The 21,716-nt window shown below is 53.7% G+C and overlaps 2 protein-coding genes across 2 annotated transcripts in view; one reads left to right on the top strand and one right to left on the bottom strand.

Annotated features, from left to right (window-relative positions):
• Positions 1-14,112, top strand: part of SCRIB (scribbled planar cell polarity protein) — a 27,240-nt gene extending 13,128 nt beyond the window's left edge. Inside the window, exons 26-37 of the mRNA XM_006830747.1 lie at positions 9,590-9,700; positions 9,772-9,828; positions 9,980-10,054; positions 11,462-11,521; positions 12,140-12,247; positions 12,356-12,515; positions 12,598-12,751; positions 12,843-13,034; positions 13,119-13,261; positions 13,351-13,388; positions 13,834-13,885; positions 13,967-14,112. Of these exons, the coding sequence (XP_006830810.1) occupies positions 9,590-9,700; positions 9,772-9,828; positions 9,980-10,054; positions 11,462-11,521; positions 12,140-12,247; positions 12,356-12,515; positions 12,598-12,751; positions 12,843-13,034; positions 13,119-13,261; positions 13,351-13,388; positions 13,834-13,885; positions 13,967-14,112 (1,296 nt within the window). The remainder of the gene's footprint in view (positions 1-9,589; positions 9,701-9,771; positions 9,829-9,979; positions 10,055-11,461; positions 11,522-12,139; positions 12,248-12,355; positions 12,516-12,597; positions 12,752-12,842; positions 13,035-13,118; positions 13,262-13,350; positions 13,389-13,833; positions 13,886-13,966) is intronic.
• Positions 14,113-14,860: 748 nt separating this feature from the next.
• Positions 14,861-21,716, bottom strand: part of LOC102825131 (putative IQ motif and ankyrin repeat domain-containing protein LOC642574-like) — a 30,938-nt gene continuing 24,082 nt past the window's right edge. Inside the window, exons 7-14 of the mRNA XM_006830872.1 lie at positions 17,832-17,847; positions 16,914-17,053; positions 16,678-16,831; positions 15,973-16,085; positions 15,660-15,811; positions 15,437-15,530; positions 15,233-15,367; positions 14,861-15,164 (exon numbers count right to left, since the gene is read on the bottom strand). Of these exons, the coding sequence (XP_006830935.1) occupies positions 14,861-15,164; positions 15,233-15,367; positions 15,437-15,530; positions 15,660-15,811; positions 15,973-16,085; positions 16,678-16,831; positions 16,914-17,053; positions 17,832-17,847 (1,108 nt within the window). The remainder of the gene's footprint in view (positions 15,165-15,232; positions 15,368-15,436; positions 15,531-15,659; positions 15,812-15,972; positions 16,086-16,677; positions 16,832-16,913; positions 17,054-17,831; positions 17,848-21,716) is intronic.

Raw genomic sequence — 21,716 nt, 5'->3', positions numbered from 1 at the left:
CAATAATCAACAAAGAATCCCCCCACCCCCCTTTAGTATGGGTTCTTTCCCTTAGTCTTTTACAGTAATGGTCCTATGCAGTATTTCTCTTTTTATGACTGACTAATATCACTCAACATAATGCCCTCAAGGTTCATCCATGTTATGCAGTGGCTTACCGCTTCCTTGTTATTCTTCAGTGTAGCATAATATTCCATTGTGTGTATGTACCACAGTTTGTTTATCTGTCTGTCACTTTTAACGATTTTCAATGGAAGAGCCTTGGTTCAGCCGCTCTGAGGAAGTTGCTTCCGTAAAGATGCAGTTTGGAGACCCGTCGGGCCGTCCCCTCTGTCCAGCAGGGTCACAAGGAGTCAGGATTCATGGGTGCCAATGGTGGTTTTTACTTGTTTTGTGTTTTAAATGGTGTCTTTTAAATTTTTTGTTTGTTTTTAAACAAATTCGCAATTTTATTTATTTACTTTTCAGTAAACCCTGGAGGGTATAGCATCGCATGGATGCCAGTGGCCTTAGCAGCAGGAAGGTTGCTTTGGACCTTGGCACAAACCATGCCACTGTTCCCACTGGTGTGAGTCACCTTTCCCCGGATGACTCTCCTGTCAGTTTTGCTCCGCAGGTTCCAAGATGGCAGAAAGAAACGCTGAAATTCTCACAAGTTCAATGTTCTAGTCTTTTCCTTTATGGCTCCTGGATTTTTGTTTTTGCTTAGGAAACCCTTCCCTATTGCTAAAGACTGTCAACATATTGCCCTCTTTTTTACTTCCCCTTAGTACTTAACATAAGGAGCTCTGGTAGCATGGTGATTGCGAGTCGAGCTACTAACCTCAGGGTCAGCAGTTTGAAACTACCAACTGTTCTGCTGGAGAAAGATGGGCTTTATGTTCCCGTAAAGATTTACCATCTCAGAAGCCCTATGCAGGGTCGCTGTGAATCTTAACCGACTCCGCAGCACATAACTACCACCAGTATTTGCATAGTTTAAAACAATGGGCTCTATGGAGTCCTGGGATGGCGCTGTGGGTTAATACACTGGACGGCAAACTCGGTTTGAACCAAGGTCTGCGGTTCAAGTTCACCAACTGCTTGTCGGAAACCCTGTATAGGGTCGCTGTGAGCTGGAACCAACTCAACAGCATTTAACAACACTGGCACAGTGTATTGTCCCAACCCCACTGACCGAGTGAGCCATGAGTTTCCCTCAGGCTTGGAGGAGATGTTACCTGTGTTGTGTGTTAAGTTCCTGGGTTTCTTTATGGACTTGGTCCCAACACCCCTCCACAGTTTTAACTGTTGTAGCTTCATGGTGTGATCTGATGCTTCACAGAGCAAGTCGCCTACTTTCCTTCTTTTTAAAAGTTTGTTTGGTCCCATGTATTTTGTCATCTAAGTGGATTTGCCAGGTTTATAAAAAGCTCTGTCAGAGACAAGGGATTATCATTATTCCTACTGTGAACGAACTGATTCCAAGTGGTGACTGACTGCCAGGCCATTCCGCCCTGGCACCTCTGGGCGGGTTTGAACCACCAAGGTCATCAGCCACCAGGGATTTCTCATGGTGTTGTCAAGTCGGTTCCAACTCATAGCGACCCTGTATAGGGTTTCCGAATAGCAGCTGGTGGGTTTGAACTGCCAACCTTGTAGTTCGCAGTCCAGTGCTGATCCTACAGGCCCGTATCAGGGACCCTCATGGGTCTTAATAAGTTGCTGACTATTGTTTTCTGACTGGACTCCCCAGTTGGAAGCGGTGGTGGTATGGACCCCCACCCCCACCCCTGGTCTAGAGCTTTGCCTCTACCACTGGTATGGTCTCCTCACTGGGGTAGCTGGCACCTTGGTCCTTGTGTAGGACCTGTTTCTTCACAGTGTGGCTATGCTGTCTGCGGAGTCTTTCCCGTCATAGCTGCGTGTGCTTGACAAGCTCCTTCGGTTTCTAATTTGTCTGCAATGGGGGCTGCAGTTTCTGAAGGCCTCTTCTGGTTTCTACTTCTGGGTGCTAAGTGGGCCTGAGGTTTAGCCCATGGGGGTTTAGGTCAGACACCTGGATCCCTGAGCCGTCTGCCACTCCAGGCCCTAGTCTGAGCCCTTGGTGATCCAGGGAGAGTTGTCCTCCGTTTGGTACAGTCCTGTCCCAACAACCTCCGTCCTCTGTTTTTCCTAAACTCAGCAACTCAGTAGGCAGGAGAGTTTACCTGTTGTCTGTGGCCTGATGCCCCACGCTGTAACAGCCCTCTGTTTTGTTTAAATTAGCATTAGGAAAATCTGCTGCACAAGACCTTTCTAAAGTGTTGAAGAGCAAAGATGTCAGCTTGAGGACTAAGGTGCGCCTGACCCAAACCATGGTATTTTCAATAGCTTCATATACATGTGAAAGCTGGACAGTGAATAAGGAACACTGTAAAAGAATTGATGATTTTGAATTATGGTGTTGGAGGAGAATACTAAAAGCGCCATGGACTGTCAAAAGAACCAATAGATCTATTTTGGAAAAAGTGCAGCCAGAGTGGTCCTTGGAGGCCAAGATGACCAAACTTCGTCTCTCATAATTCAGACATATTGTCAGGAGGGACCAGTCGCTGGAGAAGGATATCATGTTTGGTAAGGTGGAGGGTCAGAGAAGAAGAGGAAGACCCCCAACGAGATGGATTGGCCAAGTGGCAGCATCAATGCACTCAAGTGTGGCAACAGTAGTGAGGTTGGCCCAGGATTGGGAAGGGTTTCATTCTACTGTGCATAAGGTCGCTATAAGTCGGTACCAACTTGATGGCACCTAACAACAACAAACAGCCCTCTGGGACAGTCTGGAACGTTGTCCTCAGCTCTGGCCAGCTCTGTGCCTCTCTAGGATGCAGGGATGACGCATTCCATACTGGTGGGCCTCAGGTAGGGGCCTGACTTCTGGAAATGAGGTGATAGAGGTTGCTTGCTGGATGGGGTGATTGAGAGGGTTAAATGAAGTGGATGGACAACAGCAGGCCCCCAGCATGGTTGCCAGGCAAGCCTGAGGTGATGCCAGTCTTCAAGAACCTTGTCACTTTGACAGTCAACCTGTTTGACGGAAAACAGACTCTGCCCCTTCTGTTCCCGGCCCTTCCAGCACGGGTTCCATCCCCCGCCTCCAGCTTACGTTTGCTGCTCTTCTCCCCGATCGCACTCCACAGTCTAATTGGTATAGTTTCATTGCCTTTTACAGAATCCAACTTTGGGACTTTGATGAAAACTGTTTTCCTTTCATGGTACTAATTTCCACTCTAAAAACGAAGACTTCAGTTATTCATTCTGTAATTTTGCTGCTTTAAATTTTTCTACAAACTCATCTATTAAGAAGAGAATTTCTTTATTATTGTTGTTGTTAAGTGCCATTGAGTCAGTCCCGACCCACAGCGACCACGTACAGGGTTTCTGAGGAGCAGCTGGTGAGCTTGAACCACTGACCTTGTGATTCAAACCGACTTTGCAGTCCAGCGCATTCACCCACAGTGCCACACCAGGTCTCCTATTGTTATTAGTGGTGTCAGGTTGGTGCCAACCCACAGCAGCCTTGTATACAACAGGAGAAAACATCACTCGGCCCTGCTGCTGCACCCTCACAGTTCCTGCCACGCTGGGGCCCGTTGTTGATGCCACTGCCAATCCCTCTCGCTGGGGGGCTTCCTCTTTTTCACTGACATTCCACTTTACCAAGCATGATGCCCTTCTCCAGGGACTGGTCCCTCCTGACAATATGTCCAAAGTGTGAGAGACCAAGTCTGGCCATCCTGGCCTCTAAGGAGCGTTTAGCTGGTGCTTCTTCCAGCACAGATTGGTTTCTTCTTCGGCAGTTCGTGGCACCTTCCACACTCTTCTCCAACACCATAACCCAACTGCATCAATTCTTCTGTGATCCGTATTCACTGTCCAGCTTTGACTGCGTGTGACTTTACTGACAATACCATGGCTTGATTTAGACACACCTTAGTCCTCAAGCTTACATCTTTGCTCTTGAACACTTTTAAAGGTCTAGGGCAGCCGATTTACCTAATGCAGCACATTGTTTGATTTCTTGACTGCTGCTTCCGTGAGAGTTGATGGTTGAGCTGAGCAAAACAGTGTCTTTGACAACGTCAATCTTGTCTCCATTTATCATGATGCTGTTTTACTGGTCCAGTAGTGAGGATTTTTGTTTTCTTTACATTGAGGTGCAACCCATAGAGAAGAAGGCTGTGGTCTTTCATCTTCATCAGTAAGTATTTTAAGTCCTATTTGCTTCTAGCAAGCAAGCTTGTGTCATCTGCATATCTCAGGTTGTCAGTGAGTCTTCTTTCAATCCTGATGCCCTATTCTTCTTCATATAATCCAGCTTCTCAGCTGATTTACTTAACATACAGATTTAATAAGTATGGTGAGAATACGCTGGTGCACACCTCTCCTGATTTTAAACCAGTGCCTCCTTGTTTGGTTCAAGCAGTTGCCTCTTGGTCTCTGTACAGGTTCCTGATGAGCACAATTAAGTCTTCTGGAATACTCATTCTCTGCAATGCTATACATAACATGATCCACACAATCGAAAGCCTTTGCATAGTCAATAAAACACAGGTCAACACCTTTCTGGAGTGGTGGTGTGGCACTGTGATGCGCACTAGACTCTGCACCACAAGGTCAGTAGTTCAAACCCACTAGCCACTCCCAGAAACCCTATACCGGGTCACTGTGAGTCGGAACCAACTCGATGGCACTTCAACAACAGCACCAACAAACATCTTTCTGGTATTTTCTGCTTTCAGCCAAGATCCGTCTAACGTCAGTGGTGAGCTCCCTGCTTCCACGTCCTCGTCTGACTCCGGCTTGAACCTCTGGCAGTTCCGTCTGTGTACTGCTGCAAGCGGTTTCTCAGTTCTTTTAGCAAAATTGTACTTGCATGTGATATTAATGATATTGTCCGAGGATTTCCACAGTCCACTGGGTCACCTCTTTGGAAGGGGCACAAGTATGAGTCTCTTCCAATCAGTTGACCAGGTAGTGGTCGCCCAATTTCTGGGCCTAGAAGAGTGAGTGCCTCCAGTGCAGCATCAGTTTACTGAAAGATTTCAGTTTGTTTTCCATCAGTTCCCGGAGTCTTGCTCTTTGCCAATGCCTTCAGTGCACCTTGGACTTCCTCCTTCAGGCTCATTGGCTCCTGATCCTATGCTACCTCTTGAAATGGTTGAACATCGACCATTTCTTCTTGGAAAAGTGACTGTATATTCCTTACAACTTCTTTTGATGCCTGCTGCATCATTATTTCTTTATTAATTCATTTAACTCCTGAAATCAGAGTGTGTACAGGAAACCACGACACCCTCTCATTTGTCAGTGTTTAGAATAACAAGTTGGAACCACAGCAGCCTTCAAAGAGGATGATGAGATGTTTTTTTTACTTTATTATTATTATTATGAACTTTGGGATCTTTACATTTTATTATTTTGAATCTTTGTTTTTGATGTTCAGATTGTCCTTTTGTAGATATGGGTCACAATTTCTGTGGTCTTTGCAAACAGCCTTGCTCTCTGGAACAGCATGTCCCAAGTTCGTTGTTCCTGCCCTGAAATCAGCAGTCCCGGCCCCATTTAGAGACCGTAGTTGTGTGCTGAGGGTGCTAGTTGCTACCGGGCTGCCACCCCCACCCCCCCACCCCACGTCTCTGCAGTGGGGAGAGCTAGGAAGTGGGTATTAAAAAGAGGAAAGCCGTGAGAACTTTCAGTTCTCAGTTAAAGACCAGTGGGAGCAGTTCAGATGTCTTTGTGCTGTTTTTACTCCTAGGCTCTGCCCACCTAGGGTACACAGTCCTAATCCTGTGTTTTCAGTGATTTCAACCTCTCGTCTGCTTAGGCTGCCAACTGGCTGTATGCATTTGCTCTCTGCTGCTGTTGTTGTTAAGTGCCGTGGAGTTGGTTCCGACTCGTAGCGACCCTTGAAAGGGTTTCCGAGGAGCAGCTTGAGTTTGAACCGCCGGCCTTGCAGTGCAGTGCTGAGCCTAGAGCGCCACCACACCAGGCCTTCCTGGAAGGCTCCTTGTGGCTCCACAGTTTGTACCCTCAGGTTCACCTCCATCTCTGTCCCTTCTGTCTGCAGGCTACCATTGTCATTAGTTGGCAGCTTCTTATGCTAGTGTTTAAAAGGTGCAAGCAGATGCAGAATATGAGGCGCTTTCAAAGTTCATGGAAAATGGAAGTGAGAAGTATGGGACTTGGGGGTTTATGTAGAGAAGCCTTAGAGGAACACTGCCCCAGCTGTCTGAAGGACGCCCTCTGGAGCTGACGGGTCCAGCCCAGGGCCCCACAGGCTTCTGACAGCTGCGTTGGCGGCCTGACCTTTGTGCCCTTGATGCTGTACAAGCAGGCTGTTGTGGTGGGCCACATCCCTCACTTGGGGTTTGTCTGATGTTTCCTCACAGCGTGTCTTGGTGGGTGGCTTTGCAGGATGATCTCAGGTGACCTGGATGTGGTCTGTCACATGATCTTACCTTTGGTTGCTTGGTTACGGTGGCCTGACTTTCCCTGTGACTGGCAGTTGTGCTGTGGGAGGCCCTAGGTGAGAATGCCTTAGCCCGTCCTCCGGCTGCTCTGTGCCTATCACTGGCCTTTGTAGCTGTTCTTGACAGTGGCTAAGGACAGTGGTCTAGTCTCACCCAGGGCCCCTTGTGACTTTGTCAGCTGCTTTGCTGTAAGGAAGAGCCCCCTTCCCCCCGGCCCTTCTACTGATGTAGTCGTTGATTTATCTGTCTGTATGCTTTCGAGATTTGGCTCGTAGTCAGTGGTGTATTGTTGGGACTGTTGTGAGCTATTTTGATGCTGAAATTGCCCCTGGCTTAGCCGGGGGTGGGGGGTTGCCGACTAGCTTCCTTCCAGTCCCTTGATGTGGCCCGAGAGTCTCTGAGCATGTCCTTTCTTCCTGACACAGCATGTCCCAGGCATATCTGGTACATCCCCTGCCTGGCCCTGGAGTCTGCCATGGGGCCTTTTGTAAGAGTGCGGCATTTAGAAGCCAAAGTCTGGGAGCTGGATGTGCTCAGTACTGTGGGGTGCACAGAGTCCACACAGTACATCGATGTTTGTTGTTACCACTTTAGGCACCTGTCCCTACCCACACCTCAGTCCCCTGGGCCAGCCCCTTCCATAGGAATCCTCCTCCTTCTCACCCTCTGCCCAGTCCCTCTGTGTGTGTGCCCATCCTCCTGCCCTCCTGTCATGCTGGAGAGAGGCAGGCTCCTTGTGTTTTATTTATTATAACTAAAGCTTTTATTGTGAATTCAGTGAAGATTTCCAGGGCAGATTATCAGTTTTACAGTCAACAAATCATGTTTTGTGTCATTACAGTGATTATAATCCTCTCCAGGAACCATCAGTTACGCAGTATTTATTTACCTCGATTCTATTCTTTTTTTTTTTTTTTTTTATATACACATACAAAGCAAAAAAATATATACTCATTTAAAGTCCAGAAGGCACGTCTTGCAAGTCTGCCTCCTGCCAGCAGGTACACAGCCTTTCTCAGTCCATGGGCCTCGAGTCCTCAGCTGCTCGCTTGCTCTCTCTCTATGCCATTGCCTTTGTCTCTGTTGTCAGCACTTTCCTGAGTAGGATCTCCTGCTTCACTCATAGTCTTTCCTCTTGATGGTCCTAGGGTCCTCTGTTCCTGAAATGAAAGGTTAACTGCTCCCCCTTTTAGTTACACATCTTCTGCATTTACAGTGGTGACAAGCACAATTAATCCTGCTAACAGTTAGTCACAATTGAATCATAAAATCCTATCCCCATCCTCCCCCATACTCTTTCACCAGATCCATCTGGAAAAGAGGAAAACTATTCAGTGGGGATTTTACCTTACCCCCTCACTCTGAAACTAAGCATGAAAGCTTGTAAGCCAGCTGCTTTGTGCCTTTATAGCCCCCCATTTTTGGTAGCCGATGTCTAAGTTGCTCATCCCTGTCAGCCCAGTGCACTGAGGAGACAAGCTTGCTCCTTGAGGTGAAGACTCCTTCCAGTTCATTTGGAATTGTGAGCAACTGGACCTTTATGCCTGTATCAAACTTTATTATCTTCATTTGGTCGAGTTCTGGCCAGCTAGCTATCCAAGTTAGATCACATGGGTACAATCTGCAAGTTTGAGAGTTCTCATACACCTCCTTCCACTTCAGACCCGCTGGCCACTTCACTCTCAGCTCTAGCCCCCAGTGGCTAGGTCAGTGTCCTTGGGCTCAGGAATTCACACATCTCCCTCAACTTCAGCCCTTCCTCTTCTCTCCGAATTCGGGGTGTCGACTTCCCTGTCAGCTCTGGAGGAAGGGTCTTGTCTCCTGAGTTGCTGCATCCCAGTTCCTTGGGGATCTCCAGGTTGATTTTCTATCTCAAAAGAGAATGCCTCGCTAATCCTGCCTCATGAACAATCCCAGTGGGATTATAACCACCGGTACCGTTCAGTCCAGAATACGGCCAGGTTGTGGGTGGTGTTAGTCACACTCTGTAGGGTGTCCATACACGATCCTGCAGTGCCGCACTAGGACTCCATGGCACCATCACAACCCTGCTCTCACCAAGTCCCCAGTGGCCTGGTGGCGCAGCCGCTGGCTTGTTCAGCGCCTCCCCTCCACCTTACAACAGTTGCACCTTCATGCATCGCGCCCTGTTCTGTTACCAAGTCCCTCTTTGCCCCTCTTTCTGTGTGACCTTTGTTGTTAAGTGCCGTCGAGTCAGTTCCGACCCATAGCGACCCTGTATATGGAGCAGTCAGTGAGCTTGAACTGCTGACCTTGCGATCCAGACTGATTTTGCAGTCCATCGTCTTAGCCCGCAGCACCCCCCAGCCCTGTCATTTTCTTTGCTTGCTCTCTCTCTCAGCCAGCCACCTCACTGCTCACCCTTTACTGTACTGCTTTCAAAGGAACAGGAATCAGGGCTGATTTTGCGTCCACACTGACAGTGTCGCTGCGCTGGGTCCCCATTGCAGCTCAACTTCCAACCACTGCCTCCTTCCTGTCCCGCTAAGCTCTTGCTCCCTGGGCTTGTCCTTGACCTTCACAGCCCGGGCATAGTTCTTGACCATGTGACACCTGGCACCCAGCAGTCCCACCCACTCGCCCTGCCCAGGTGGCCACCAGGGTGGGCTTTCTCCAGAGACCCCTATGCCTTTTCCAGGCCTGGTTTGGGATGAGATGGCTGAGACTTTTCAGGCTTAGAAACGGCCAGATTGCTTCTTACAAAATGCCTTTGTTTTGAGACTTCTGACTTGGCGCTCACACTGCAGACTGCAGACCCAACGGCCCCCACTGGGAGCCTGGTCTCTGCCCCCCTCCACCCGCCTCCGTGTGCCCTGTCCACACCCCGCCCCCTCTTGTTCAGATCAGACATCTCAGAAGCCCTGTAGATTCGACCTGTGCTTACAGCCACCCTGTGAGCATGCACTGTGGCCAGCCTACGTCCCAGACGGGACACAGCGTGGGGACGAGGCCTTGGCCAGGGCGGTCCTATGCAGGCCTGCCACCGCTGGACAAGGCCCTGTCTGCACACAGTGCTGCTTCATTCCTGTGGGCTGGCACTGGGATTTGTCCCCCAGACCCCTCTTCCTTCCTCCCAGGTGTCCCCAGGTGTCATCGCTAACCCCTTTGCGGCTGGCGTCGGCCGCCGGAGCAGCCTGGACAGCATCTCTTCTGTGGACCGGGAGTTGAGCCCCGAGGGCCAGGTCAGAGTCTCTCTTCAGCTGGGTGGGCCCAGAATCAGCGGCCAGCAGTCCCTGATCCACATGCGCTCTGTCCTCAGGACAAGGAGCTGGCAGGACAGACACCACCACGGGGGCCGGAGACCACAGAAGCCACTGTGAGTGCCAGTCTGCAAGCTCAGGCATCCCTTCCCTGCTGGGCAACCTTGGGGCGACAGCCAGACAGGGCCCTGAAGACTGCCCCCATGACCAGCGCCCACGTCCCAGCCAGTGCTGCACGTGGCAGCTCAGGGCCTGCTCTGTCCCCAGGCTCAGAGCTCAGAGCTGCTGAGGCTGGACTGCCGAGCCCTGGCTGCAGTGTCCAGTGGAGGCAGCGTGCTGAGGGTCAGTGCAGGGCTGCTCTCGCTCATGCCCACCCACCCACCGTGCCCCCTCAGCACCCGTGCCACCTGACACTTTCTGTGGGGGGAGCTGCGTACGAGGGCCAGAGGGGCTGTGGTGGGAACAGGGATGCGGACTGTGGAGGAGAGGTACCAGGAGACCATCCCGTTCCCCAGCAGCCCTGATGGCCTACCTCTGCCAAGGACCCTCCCCTTCCTAGCTTCAGCCCACATGGGGTTCCTCCTGACCAGACCCAGTGGTCTGGGAGTGTGTGACTTGTGAGTCACAAGTTGTCCCCAGGCCAGGTAGGTCCCAAGAGTCCGAGTAGGGTCCATGGGTCCCAAGATCTACCATTCTCTCCATGGCCCCTTCCCACGCCCCTCAAGACCCCCAAACGAGTGCAACCTCCCTGCCAGGCATGACCTCATCTCCCATAATTCCTGAGCCTAGCCATTAGGAAGGGGTCCTGAGCCCACCCCATGAGGTCCTTCCTTTTCTCAGCCAGCAGGCAGACAGGGTAAGAGGCTGGGCTAGGGATCAGACTGCAGGAAGGGGTAGGGCTGGGTGTGGACAGCCAGGAGCAACTGGCGGGGGGTGAGGGTGGGGGGGCTGGGTGCCTAGGGCGAGGGCCTGGACAGCTGGGTAGGGGGCGGGTGTTCCGAGCTAAAGAGAGAACGACCTCAGGGTGTGCCCACCAGCCGCTGTCAGAGACCCCGCAGGAGCACCAGGGTGAGCTGGGCTGGCCGGGGTGCCAGGCTGCCCTTGGGAGAGCAAGGTGGCACCCTAGGGAGAGGGGCAGGAGCTGGAGCCAAGGGGACTAGGGGGCAGACCCTGCATGACCTGGTCACTAAATCTGAAGAGAGGAACGCACCCAGGAGGGGCAGCAGCTGTGGGATCTGACGGCCAAGGGGCCTCAAGGCTGCCCCTTGTGCTAAAGTCAGTGGGCATGCTGGGGACGCAGGGGCTGATGGGGGGGTTCCCCACATTCTCTATCCCTGTGGCTCTCTGCCCAATGCCCCCTCGTGTGCTCGCTCGCTCCTGCCTCCTTTCCGTCTGTCCTGTCTTCCCTGTGAAGCTTTGGACACCGCTACCCACCACCATGGACAAAGAGCTGCCCCCCCCCCCAGCCCAGGCCTGGGGGCAGAGCTGAGGGCCAGCCCCCCACCCCCAGCACTGTAGAGGGGAGATGGGGAGAGCCTGGTGGACTCGCAGCCTCTGCCCTTTGGGGAGAACCCCTTCATGCTGCCCAAGTGGCTGTCCACACATCCCTGGGGATGGCTCCCAGGCTGGGGAGGTGTGAACCAGCCTCAGGGAAGTGTCTACCCCCTGGCGGCTGGGAGCCCTGCCCTCAATCCCCTGTTGGTCACCCGTCTCAGCCAACCCTGGGCCCCCCTGCCCACCCTCTTGCAGATGTCCTCAGGGGCCATTGGAGGTGGGACCACCGAGGCCCCCTGCTCTCCCAGCCAGCAGGTGAGTGCCCTGAGATAAGGGTGCAGGTCTCGGCTGCCATGCATCCCAGTTGGCCCCTCAGATGCACAGTGACGTGTCTGAGGGTGCAGCCTGGGGTCAGGGAGAGGAGCCTCAAGTCCTTGAGCCTTGGGGAGTCCATGGTCTGAGCCCCTTAACTGGAGTTCCACCTCCTGACAGCCAGCACCTGCCTGCCCATCGTCCACCTTTATTTATTCTTGTTCACAAGCCCCTCACTGGGGACCCCCTATGCCTGCTTCCTCTACTGCACTGTGGCTGGTTATGTGCTCTCAGTGCCCACCTGGCCTGCCGCTCTATGCCGCTCCATCTCTCTGTCTTTTCTTTTCCCATCCCCCACCTGATCCCTTGCTCCCGCACCTGCCCCCTGCAGACCAAACCGGGGGTGATCCAGCCACTGGCTGAGGCCTGGCCCAGGGGCTCCCTGGCCCTCAGGGACAAAGGTGGCCCCCACTATGTGAGTGCCCTGAGAGCTGGTGGGCGGGACCAGCTTCATCCTCGCTGGCGGGTGGACAAGGGTGGAGGATGGTGGACTGTCCCTAGCAGGACAGCTGATGGTCGGGTGCGGCCTACATCCGGCTGCAGGCTTCCCTCATGCCCCAGCTGCCTTCCCCGCCCTCCCCGGATGAGCTGCCCGCCAACGTTAAGCAGGCCTACCGGACTTTCGCCGCTGTCCCTACTCAACACCCACCCGACGACACCACGGCCCAGGTATGCAGGGGCAAAGAGGGGCCCCTGCCCCGGTGCAGGACTCCGCCTTGACTTTGTCTTAGGGGCAGAGGTAAGGTCAGCCAGGTCTCAGCGACCACTCTCCCCCAGCCCAGCACATCGGCGCCCACGGCCTCCCCGGAGCAGCTGTCTTTCCGTGAGCGGCAGAAATACTTCGAATTGGATGTGCGAGTGCCCCAGGTCGAGGGCCCGCCCAAGCGTGTGTCTCTGGTGGGCGCCGATGACCTGCGCAAGATGCAGGAGGAGGAAGGTGAGGCAGCGCGGTCAGGAGGGCTAGGTGGGAAAGGGGAGGGGCAAGCCGTTGACTTGGCCTACCTACCCGCCCACGCCAGCGCGCAAGCTGCAACAGAAGAGGGCTCAGATGATGCGGGAAGAGGCGTCAGTGGTCCCCGGACCTCCGGACTTGGGGCTTGTCCTGGAAGGGGAGGCCCCCGACGCACAGGACGATGAGGAGCCACCCTGGGCCGGCCCGGGCACTGCAGGAGGGTGAGAGCCGCTTCCGTGTCCCCGACGCTTACAGTCAACATAGCCCCAATGGCAGCTAGTCTGACCTCTCCTGCCCTGTCCCCTCCCTCAGGCTCAGCCCTTCATCCCCTCCGCCTCTGGGAGCCAATGCCCCGGTGCGAACAGCCAAGGCAGAGCGACGTCATCAGGAGCGACTACGCGTGCAGAGCCCCGAGCTGCCGGTGCCGGTGCCCGAGCGGGCCCTGTCCCCTGCGGAACGCCGGGCCTTGGAGGCGGAGAAGCGCGCACTGTGGAGGGCGGCCAGGTGAGGCCCCGCCTCTGCCCTGCCCGTCCATCCGTCTGCGCCCCGCCCACATGCCCCACCCAGCCCCGCCTACTGCTCCCACAGGATGAAGTCGCTGGAGCAGGATGCTTTGCGCGCACAGATGGTCCTCAGCAAGTCGCAGGAAGGCCGGGGCAAGCGTGGGCCCCTGGAGCGGTTGGCAGAATCCCCCTCGCCCGCACCCACGCCCTCGCCCACCCCCCTGGAAGGTCTGTGGAGGAGGGAGGAAAGGGAGGGAAGGTGGAGAACCCAATCTGCAATGTGGAGATTCCCCCAACACGGGTTTCTCGCCTCCCAGAACTCAGCCTTCAGAGCAGCACCTCCCCAGGACGGCTGGTGAGAAGGCCCGGCTGTGGGTGGAGCGAGCGGGGGGCGGGGAGTGGGGGGGTCTCTCTCTGCCTCTTCCCATCACTCTCTGGGAGCGGCCCCCACCCTCTTCCTTTTTCTCCTCCCCCCCCCCCCCACTTCCACTCTCACTGTCCTCTCCTTCCTCATGCTGTCCTTTCCAGTCCTTGTCTGGAAAGAAGTTTGACTACAGGGTGTTCGCAGCCCTTCCTTCTTCCAGACCTGTCTATGACATCCAGGTACCGCCGTGCTCACCGCCCGCGGGCCTGTCACATCCTGTGCCCTCCCAGCACTGTTCTAGCCCAGGTCCCCTTGCTCGCTCTCGCCTCCCCTCCTATCCTACGGGACCTCAGTCCAAGGCTTCTCCACCCGTGCTGGGCGGCTGGTTTCAGGTCAGGTCGGGCAGGCCTCACTCAGCCTCTCTCTTCTGTCCCAGTCCCCGGATTTTGCTGAGGAGCTGAGGGCCTTGGAAACATCTCCCAGCCCCAGTGAGTTGAGAGGTGGGGGGGTAGGGAAGTTCCTGGGGAGGTGGTCCTGATACCCGAAGCTCACCCCCACTCAACCTGCAGGTCCCCAGGAGGAGGACGGAGAAGTGGCCTTGGTGCTTCTGGGCAGGCCCTCACCTGGGGCTTCAGGTCCAGAGGAGGTGACCCTATGCAGCAGCCGTCGCCCCATGCGGCCGGGGCGCCGAGGCCTGGGCCCCGTGCCTTCCTAGATGGGTCAGGCCGCCTTGGGGCTCCCTCTTTGTGCAGGGCTGGCCTTCCTGACTTAGGGTGGGGGGTCCTGCCAGCTCTCCACACCACCCTTGCCCTGAGTCTTTTAACCTGGGTGTTAGCATTTTAAAGAGACCCCTCAGGAGTTCTGGCCTGTGACTAACTGCTCCCTCTCCCCTCTGCCGGGACCTCTTTGGCGAGACTGTAACTAGTGATGTTTGTACAACCAAAGACTCTATTTTGTGGTTTAAGGAGAATAAAGTTGACTACGTTTTACTTCCTGCCTTTCTGTCCACTCACCCTGCTTCTCCAAGCCTGGGGTCAGCAGGAGTTTGAGGATGGCCCACTGCCCCAGCCTGCCCCCACCGGGACCCCCACTTGATCACCCTGCACTGTACTTCTCTTAGGACTGCTTGGCCTGCCTATGCCCCCAAAATGCCAGCTGTCACCAAGGTGACTGACTAGTGGTGTTCCAGTGTGTATCACAAGAGAACTCTGCTCCTGAGGGTTTTCAGTCGCTGAATTTTTCCAGAAGAGTAGGTTTCCAGGCCTTTCTTCTGAGGTGCCTCCGGGTGGATTCAAACCAACCTTTCTGTTCGTATCACCTGGGATCCTGGCGACATGCACCCCAAGTGACCACCACACCAGTGTGCTCCAGCTGAGCCTCTGCCCCCATTCACGCATTTCTCGGACACCTGCACAGTCATGGACGCAGCGCCCTGCATTGCGTGCTTTATTGGGGCCACAGTGCTAGAGGCCCGTGCCAGGCAGTACCACGCGCACTGGGAGCAGCGCCTGCAGCTGCTCCGCCGATGGCCACCGAACCTTGGTAACGAAGAAGAGGCGGAAGTGCATCAGGCGTGCCGCCTGGAACTGGGTGGGGTCATACTCTGGCCCATCAGTTGGCCGCAGCAAAGACAGATAGGACTCCTCCGCCAGCAATGCCCGGCTCAGAAGCGCCTGCGCCAGGCCCATCTGCACCTCCTCCAGCTGCCGCTGCACCATCTGGAACATGTCCACTTCGCGCAGATCGAAGACCAGCGGCTTCCCGTACCTGGGAGGGGTGGGGGGGTGAGGAGCTGGAACTGTCCCCGTCTTGTACCCTAACCTGCCTGGCCTCACCTAAGCGCCCCGAGCAGAGCTAGCCGCATTGTCTCCGGCCGCAGGTGCTCCGGGTTCAGCGTGTCCAAGTAGTTAGTATCCTGGTAGCGCAGGAAAGTGGCTGCTTGGCCGGAAGGGTCGATGACAAGAGGCCACCTGGGGGCAGCTGCCAGGTCAGCTGGACAGCAGGGCCTGACTCACCCCACTCCCATCGTGGGCACTCACCTGCCATCTTTGCGGATACGGTCGCCCACGTCTTTCATCAGCACATCGTGAAGTTCCGTTACCTGACACTTTAGTCCAGGAACCTCCTCCACCTCTGTGCGGACATCAGGGTGAGGCCGCGCGGAAGGACCGGACCCTTGCCCCCTACCTGGGTTTTGCCTCTCCTACCCCATTTCCCCGACGGCACATAACCGCATTCCCCCAGCACTTAGCCCCTGCCCACCCTCTTGAGTCTGCTCCCGAAGTGCCAGCCTAGCTATGGCCAGCGTCTCCTCGGCCTTCTGGGCCTCCTGCCGGAGTCTGTCCACTTGGGCTTCTGCATCCCTGATGGCCTTGCAGGAGAGGTGGGGCTGAGCACCACTGCTTTGGCGCCCCCTTGGCACAGAGCAGCCGGGGGGAACATTTTATCTGGGGAGGGGAAAACAGACCCAAGAACCCCAGGACTGGTACGAGCCAGAAGAGGTGTCCAGAAGGTGGCACACAAGTCAAATCAAAGGCAAAAAGAATCGGGCAGCTTATCCCCGTGGCCAGCTCACCGCGTGCAGGTGTCGCCCACCTGCAGTGTGAGCTCGGTTTTGCCCATCTGTTTCCGCTCACACTTGTCATGCTCCGTGATCCTCCGGTTGAGCTCGCAGTAGGCCTGCTGCAGCTAAAGGACCCAAACGAAGGCAGATGCTGACTAGAATGCACCTGCGTCCTTGGGAAAAGGCAACCTTACCGCCGCAGAGCCTCCAGCGCTCCTTAACCCACCTGGCCCCGCTTCCCGCCTCTTCCCCGCCTCACCACTCTCACTCGGGTTCCTCCCCGGGCTCCGCCTCCTACTCCAGGCTCCTCCCCGGCTCCGCCCTAAGCCTGCCTCCAAAGCCAGACTACCCACAGCCGGAGAAACCTCTCCGTACAACCCCTATCCCCCGGCCCTCCCGCTCGTCTCGAAGCACCGCCTCTTTCTACCAGGCTCCGCCTTCCGCCGCCCGGTCCCTCCCCAGACCCCACTCCCTTGCAAAGGTCAGCCTTGAGACTTCTCCCTCCCACCACCATGGCTCACCTCTGGACCGGCCCTCCCCACTGCCTGGCCCCTTCCCAGTCCCTCCCTGGCCCCATCTCCTCAGCCCTCCCCCGTTCCTCGCTGCCTGACTCCTCCCTGGCCCCGCCGCCTCAGTCGTTTCTTGCGGCCTGGTTCTTCCCGGGCGCCACCCCTGCTACCAGGCTCCGCCCCATGCCCAGATTGACGGCGCTCCCACCCGCCGGGTCTCCTGAGCACCGCCCTCCACCCCCTGGCTCCTCCCCAGCTCCACCCCCAGACACACAGGAGCCCGCCCCCTCCTCTGGTCGTCCCAGACCTCTTTATGACACTGCTGTTGCGCCCTGGCCAGCTGCTGCACCTTGGAGTTGAGGCTGGGACGGGAGGGAAGGCGGGCGGTCAGAGTCGCCCCGGCCTCTTTGAGCCCCGGCCCCCGGGTGCCCCGGCCCCGCGAACCGCTGGGCCTCGGCTTCCTTGTGCCGCTGCGTCTCCCGTGCGCGGCGCTGCCGCTCCGACTCCATGCTCTGCAGCATGGCTTCCGTGAGGCGCAGGTCCCATGACTGCAGCACGTTGACCACCGCGTCCAAAGAGGCCACCTGGTGGGACAATGGACCGGGAGCTCAGGGAAAGTGGAGATGCAAGAAGACCTGGGGGGTTACGGCGCCTACCGCTGGTTGTGATAGGGCCAGTGCCCGCAACTGTGGGGTCCCGCTGCGCTCCTCGCTGCCTTGGCTCACACCCGCGCCCTGCGCTCACCTGGGCGACCGGCAGGCCTCTGGGTCTCACCTCCTCCTGGGCAGTGAGGACCTGCCCACAGGCTGGGCCCACCCTCCCTAGCCATCCGCAGCGCTTGCAGATTTTCAGCTGTTAAATAAATGACTGCCTCCGGGACCCTGCTGTTCAGGGGACGCAACTGGACGCTTACTAATGGCTAATGTGATGGGAGGGACTGGGGCTCCAGAAGATAGCCCCTCTTGTTGGAACTGGGCTTGCGCTCAATGAGGTCAAAAGAGGGTTTGTAGACTGGCTAGGCAGAGCTGTGGAAGAAAGTGACACGCGGTAGGCAGGTAAGCAGATGGAGGGGAGGACAAAACTCAGGAGCACATCAGACCTGGAAGGGGCTGGTCAGCAGACCGGTAAGTGAATGGTGGTGTCCAGTGGAAATGGGCACTGACTAAAACTGGTGTCTTGTGATCTGGGCACCATTGACACACTCCTGATGCATAGAGTACCGCGCCCGCGGCATTAGTGATGGAACGGCAGCAGATGGGCTGAAGGCCTACTGATTCTGTGGGGTGGGAGTGATGAAGAACCATGGTGTGGAGGATGAGCACAGAGGTGAGTGAGGAAACAGGGAGAGAGAAGCAAGGTCACCTGCACATCTTCCAAGCTGGGGGGCAGGGGCAGAGAAAAGGGACCTAAGGGGGCTGACTGTGCACAGAGAGAGGGAGAATTCCATGAATGAGCAGGAATGAAAGTGGAGAAGCGAGGAGCAGAGGCAGACATAGTTAGGTAGGATGGTAGAAGCAATATGGCGCCCAGTGTGACCCTCCCACCTGAAGCCTGTTACTACAAGATGACGTGGGCATCAAATGTGGTGTGGTGGGAGGGAAGGAAAGCAGTAGGAACAGGTGTGGAGGCTTTGGGCTTCAGACCAAGGTCAACCAGTTGCCAGGGCATGGGGCTGACATTCAGCAGAGGCCTTGGCCAATACATTCCTATGTCTCCCATACCCCTCTCTTCCCACACAGGCCTCCTTCCTCTTCACTAAGCATTCCTGTGCCTGGAAGCCCCCAGTTATTCACAGGGTCCATACCTTCACCTTCACCTCCACCTCCTTCACGCTTTCTCTTGCCTTCTACCTTTCTTATAACCACCCCACCCTTGCTCAGCCCAGCAGCCCTCCTCCCCTTTCCCTACTCTTCTTTTTCCACTCTCCATTCTCATGTTAGTGACGGCCCATCTCCTTCCAGTCCAGGGCGAGCCTGTGACATGATTTTGTATTATGCAAACATGTGCCCCAAGCGCCTAGAAGAGTGCCCAGCACAGATATGTTATTTGCTCCTGACTTGATTAGGCAGTCAAGAAATCAAATGACATATTTCATTAGGCATATCTTCTGCCCAAGACTTCTTTAAAGTGTTTAAGAGCAAAGATGTCAGTCTGAGGACTAAGGTACATCTGACCCGAGCCATAGTATTTTCAATAACCTCATATGCATGCAAATGCTGGACAGTGAATAAGGAAGACTGTAAAAGAATTGATGCATTTGAGTTATGGTGTTGGAGGAGAATATTGAAAGTGCCATGGGCTGCCAAAAGAACCAACAGATCTGTGTTGGAAGAAGTGCAGCCAGAGTGCTCCCTGGAAGCCAGGATGGCCAGACTTTGTCTCCCATACATGGAGGAAACAGTCCCCGGAGAAGGACATCATGCTTGGTACAGTGGAGGGTCGGAGAAGAAGAGGAAGACCCCAAATGAGATGAATTGGCACCGTGGCAGCATCGATGGGCTCAAGCGTGGCAACAATTGTGAGGTTGGCCCAGGACCAGGCAGTATATCCTTCTGTTGTGTACAGGGTCTCTGTGAGTCAGTACTGACTCGATGGCATCTAACAATAACAGAGTGAATGCATTATACATTAATGACTAGACGTACATAGTCTGTAAGAACAGATGAATAGATAGATAACTAAGTGAGAGATTGGAGAGAGGGATGGATGGATGGATTCATTGATGAATACACAGAGAAACAGAAACCCAGATAGATGACTGAGTGAAGTTGTTGTCAGGTGCCATCAAGTTATTTCTAATTCATAGTGACCCTACCTATGTACAACAGAACCAAACACTGCTTGGTCCTCACAGTTGTCACCATGTGTGAGCTCCTTGTCGTAACCACTGTGTCAATGCGTCTTGTGGTGGGGCATCCTCTTTTCTGAGAAGCTTGATTTTCCAAGCAAGATGACCTTCTCCACAGACCAGTTTCTCCTGACAACATGGGCAGAGCACATGAGATGAAGTCTCACCATTGTTACTTCTAAAAGGTGTATTCTGACAGACTGGGTCGTTGTTCTGACACTCAGGTGTATTCAATATTCTTTGTCAATATCATAATTCAAATAAACCAGTTATTCAGTCTTTCTTACTCATTGTCCAGATTTCATATGCATATGAAGCAACTGAAAATACCATGGCTTGAATCAGGCACACCTTAATTTAAAGTGTTAAATTTTCAACACTTTAAAAAGGTCTTTTGTAGCAGATTAGCTTAATGCAACACAATAGTTTGTTTTCTTGTCTGCTGCTTTCATGAGTGTTGATTGTGGATCCAACTAAAGTGAAATCCTTGACAACTTCAATGTTTTCTCTGCTTATGATGATGTCCAATTGTGAGGATTTTTGTGTTCTTTAGGTGGAAATGTCATTCATAATGAAGTCTATAGTCCTTGGCCTTCATTAGTAAGTATTTCAAGTCGTCTTCATTTTCAGCAAGCAATGTTGTCTCAGCTGCATGTCACAGTGTATTTATTAGTCTTCCTCCAATTCTGATGCCACGTTCTTCGTCAGACAGCTCAGCTTTGATCAACAAACAGACTGAAGAAGTGTGGCGAAAGACTACAACCCTAGTGCACATCTTTCCTGATTTTAAACCACACAGTACCCCTTGTTCTGTTCAAAGGCTTACCTCCTGACCTGTGTACAGTTTCTGCATGAGCACAGTGGAGTGTTCTAGAATTCCATTCTTTTTGCAATGGTATCCATAGTTTGTTATGATCTACACAGTCAGTACCTTTGCATAGTCAAGAAACCACAGGTAAATATCTCTCTGGTCCTCTCTGCTGTCAGCCACGATCCATTTGACAGCAGTAGTGATGATCCCTTATTCCAGGTTCTCTTCGGAATCCAACATGGTTTTGTGATGATTCCACACAAATGTACTGCTGTAGTTATTTACAAATGATCTTCAACAAAACTTCCAGTTTTGATATTGTTAGATAATTTCTGCCTTCTGTTGATTCACCTTTTATTAGAATGGCCACAAAGAATGGATCTACTCCAGTTGGTTCATCAGGTAGCTGTCTTCCAAATTTCTTAGCATATACAAGTGTGCACCTCCAGTGTTGCATCCATGTGTTGAAACAGCTCAGCTGGTATTCAATTACTGAGGCCTCATTTTCACCAGTACCTTCAGCGGATAGACTTCTTCCTTTAGTACCATCTGTTCTTGATCATATGCTGCCTCCCGCCTGAAATGACTGAACATTGACCCATTATCTTCGGTACAGAGACAGTGTGTTCCTAACTACCTTCTGTCTTCTGCATCACTTAATAGCTTACCCATAGAATATTGCAACTCGAGACTTGAAATTTTTCTTCAGTTCTTTCAGTTTGGGACACTTTTGGTTTCCTAACGCCAGGTCTTTATACGACTTTCTTTATAACACTTTGTCTTTCCTAGCTGCCCTTTTGACATCGTTTCAGCTCTTTTGTGTCATTATTTCTTCCATGTCATTTAGGACTAAGTTTCAGACTCTCTTCTGACAGCCATTTGGAGTTTCCATTCCTTCCTATCTTTTCAATGTCCTTTTGCTTTCTTCATGTACGATGCTCTTGTTGATACTGCCTGGCTCTTTGTAGTTCATTGAATGAAGGAGGTGCACTGGTCTAAGTGAAAAGTGGACCTCGGATGGTTACATTATTCAAACTGTGACAAGGGACAAAAGGGAGAATTTCCACTCATTGCAAGGAAATCTTCCACAAGCACGTAACCCAGTGACCCCTCAGCTGCTTGTCCTTAGCTGGCCCAATCTCTACAAGGAGCTGGCACGTTACTGCACGGGTCACCTGGAGCTGAGTTACTTCTCCACATTCTGGATGCTCAGTTATGGTACCATTGCAGGCAGGCTGCTCCTTAAACCGAAGCTCTCACTGTGTCTTTCTCTCGTAATCATCAGCACGGGTCTTTGGTCCATTTCTCTGCGGTATTCTCCTATAGCTATAATCCTGTCCCAGCAAAGGGGTGGACAGACTGGAGGTTGTGGACAGTGGGCATGTGGACATACTCTAGACTCCTTTGCCTCAGTGTGAATGGTCTGTGGAAGGGGAGAAGGACGACACGTAGGGACATGAGGACTTCAGCCAGAGGACGCTGAGTCCGCCGAGGCCCAGTGACTGGGGCCCATATGATGTTGATGTCACCCCACAACTCAGCTGGTCATCATCATTAGCGTTCAATGTGTCAAAGCTGTTCTTGTTGT

Source organism: Chrysochloris asiatica, unplaced genomic scaffold (assembly GCF_000296735.1).
Source record: "Chrysochloris asiatica unplaced genomic scaffold, ChrAsi1.0 scaffold00001, whole genome shotgun sequence".
Classification (NCBI taxonomy): domain Eukaryota; kingdom Metazoa; phylum Chordata; class Mammalia; order Afrosoricida; family Chrysochloridae; genus Chrysochloris; species Chrysochloris asiatica.
The sequence above is the reverse complement of the archived record's forward strand: the minus strand, read 5'-3'. Positions and strand labels throughout refer to the sequence as shown.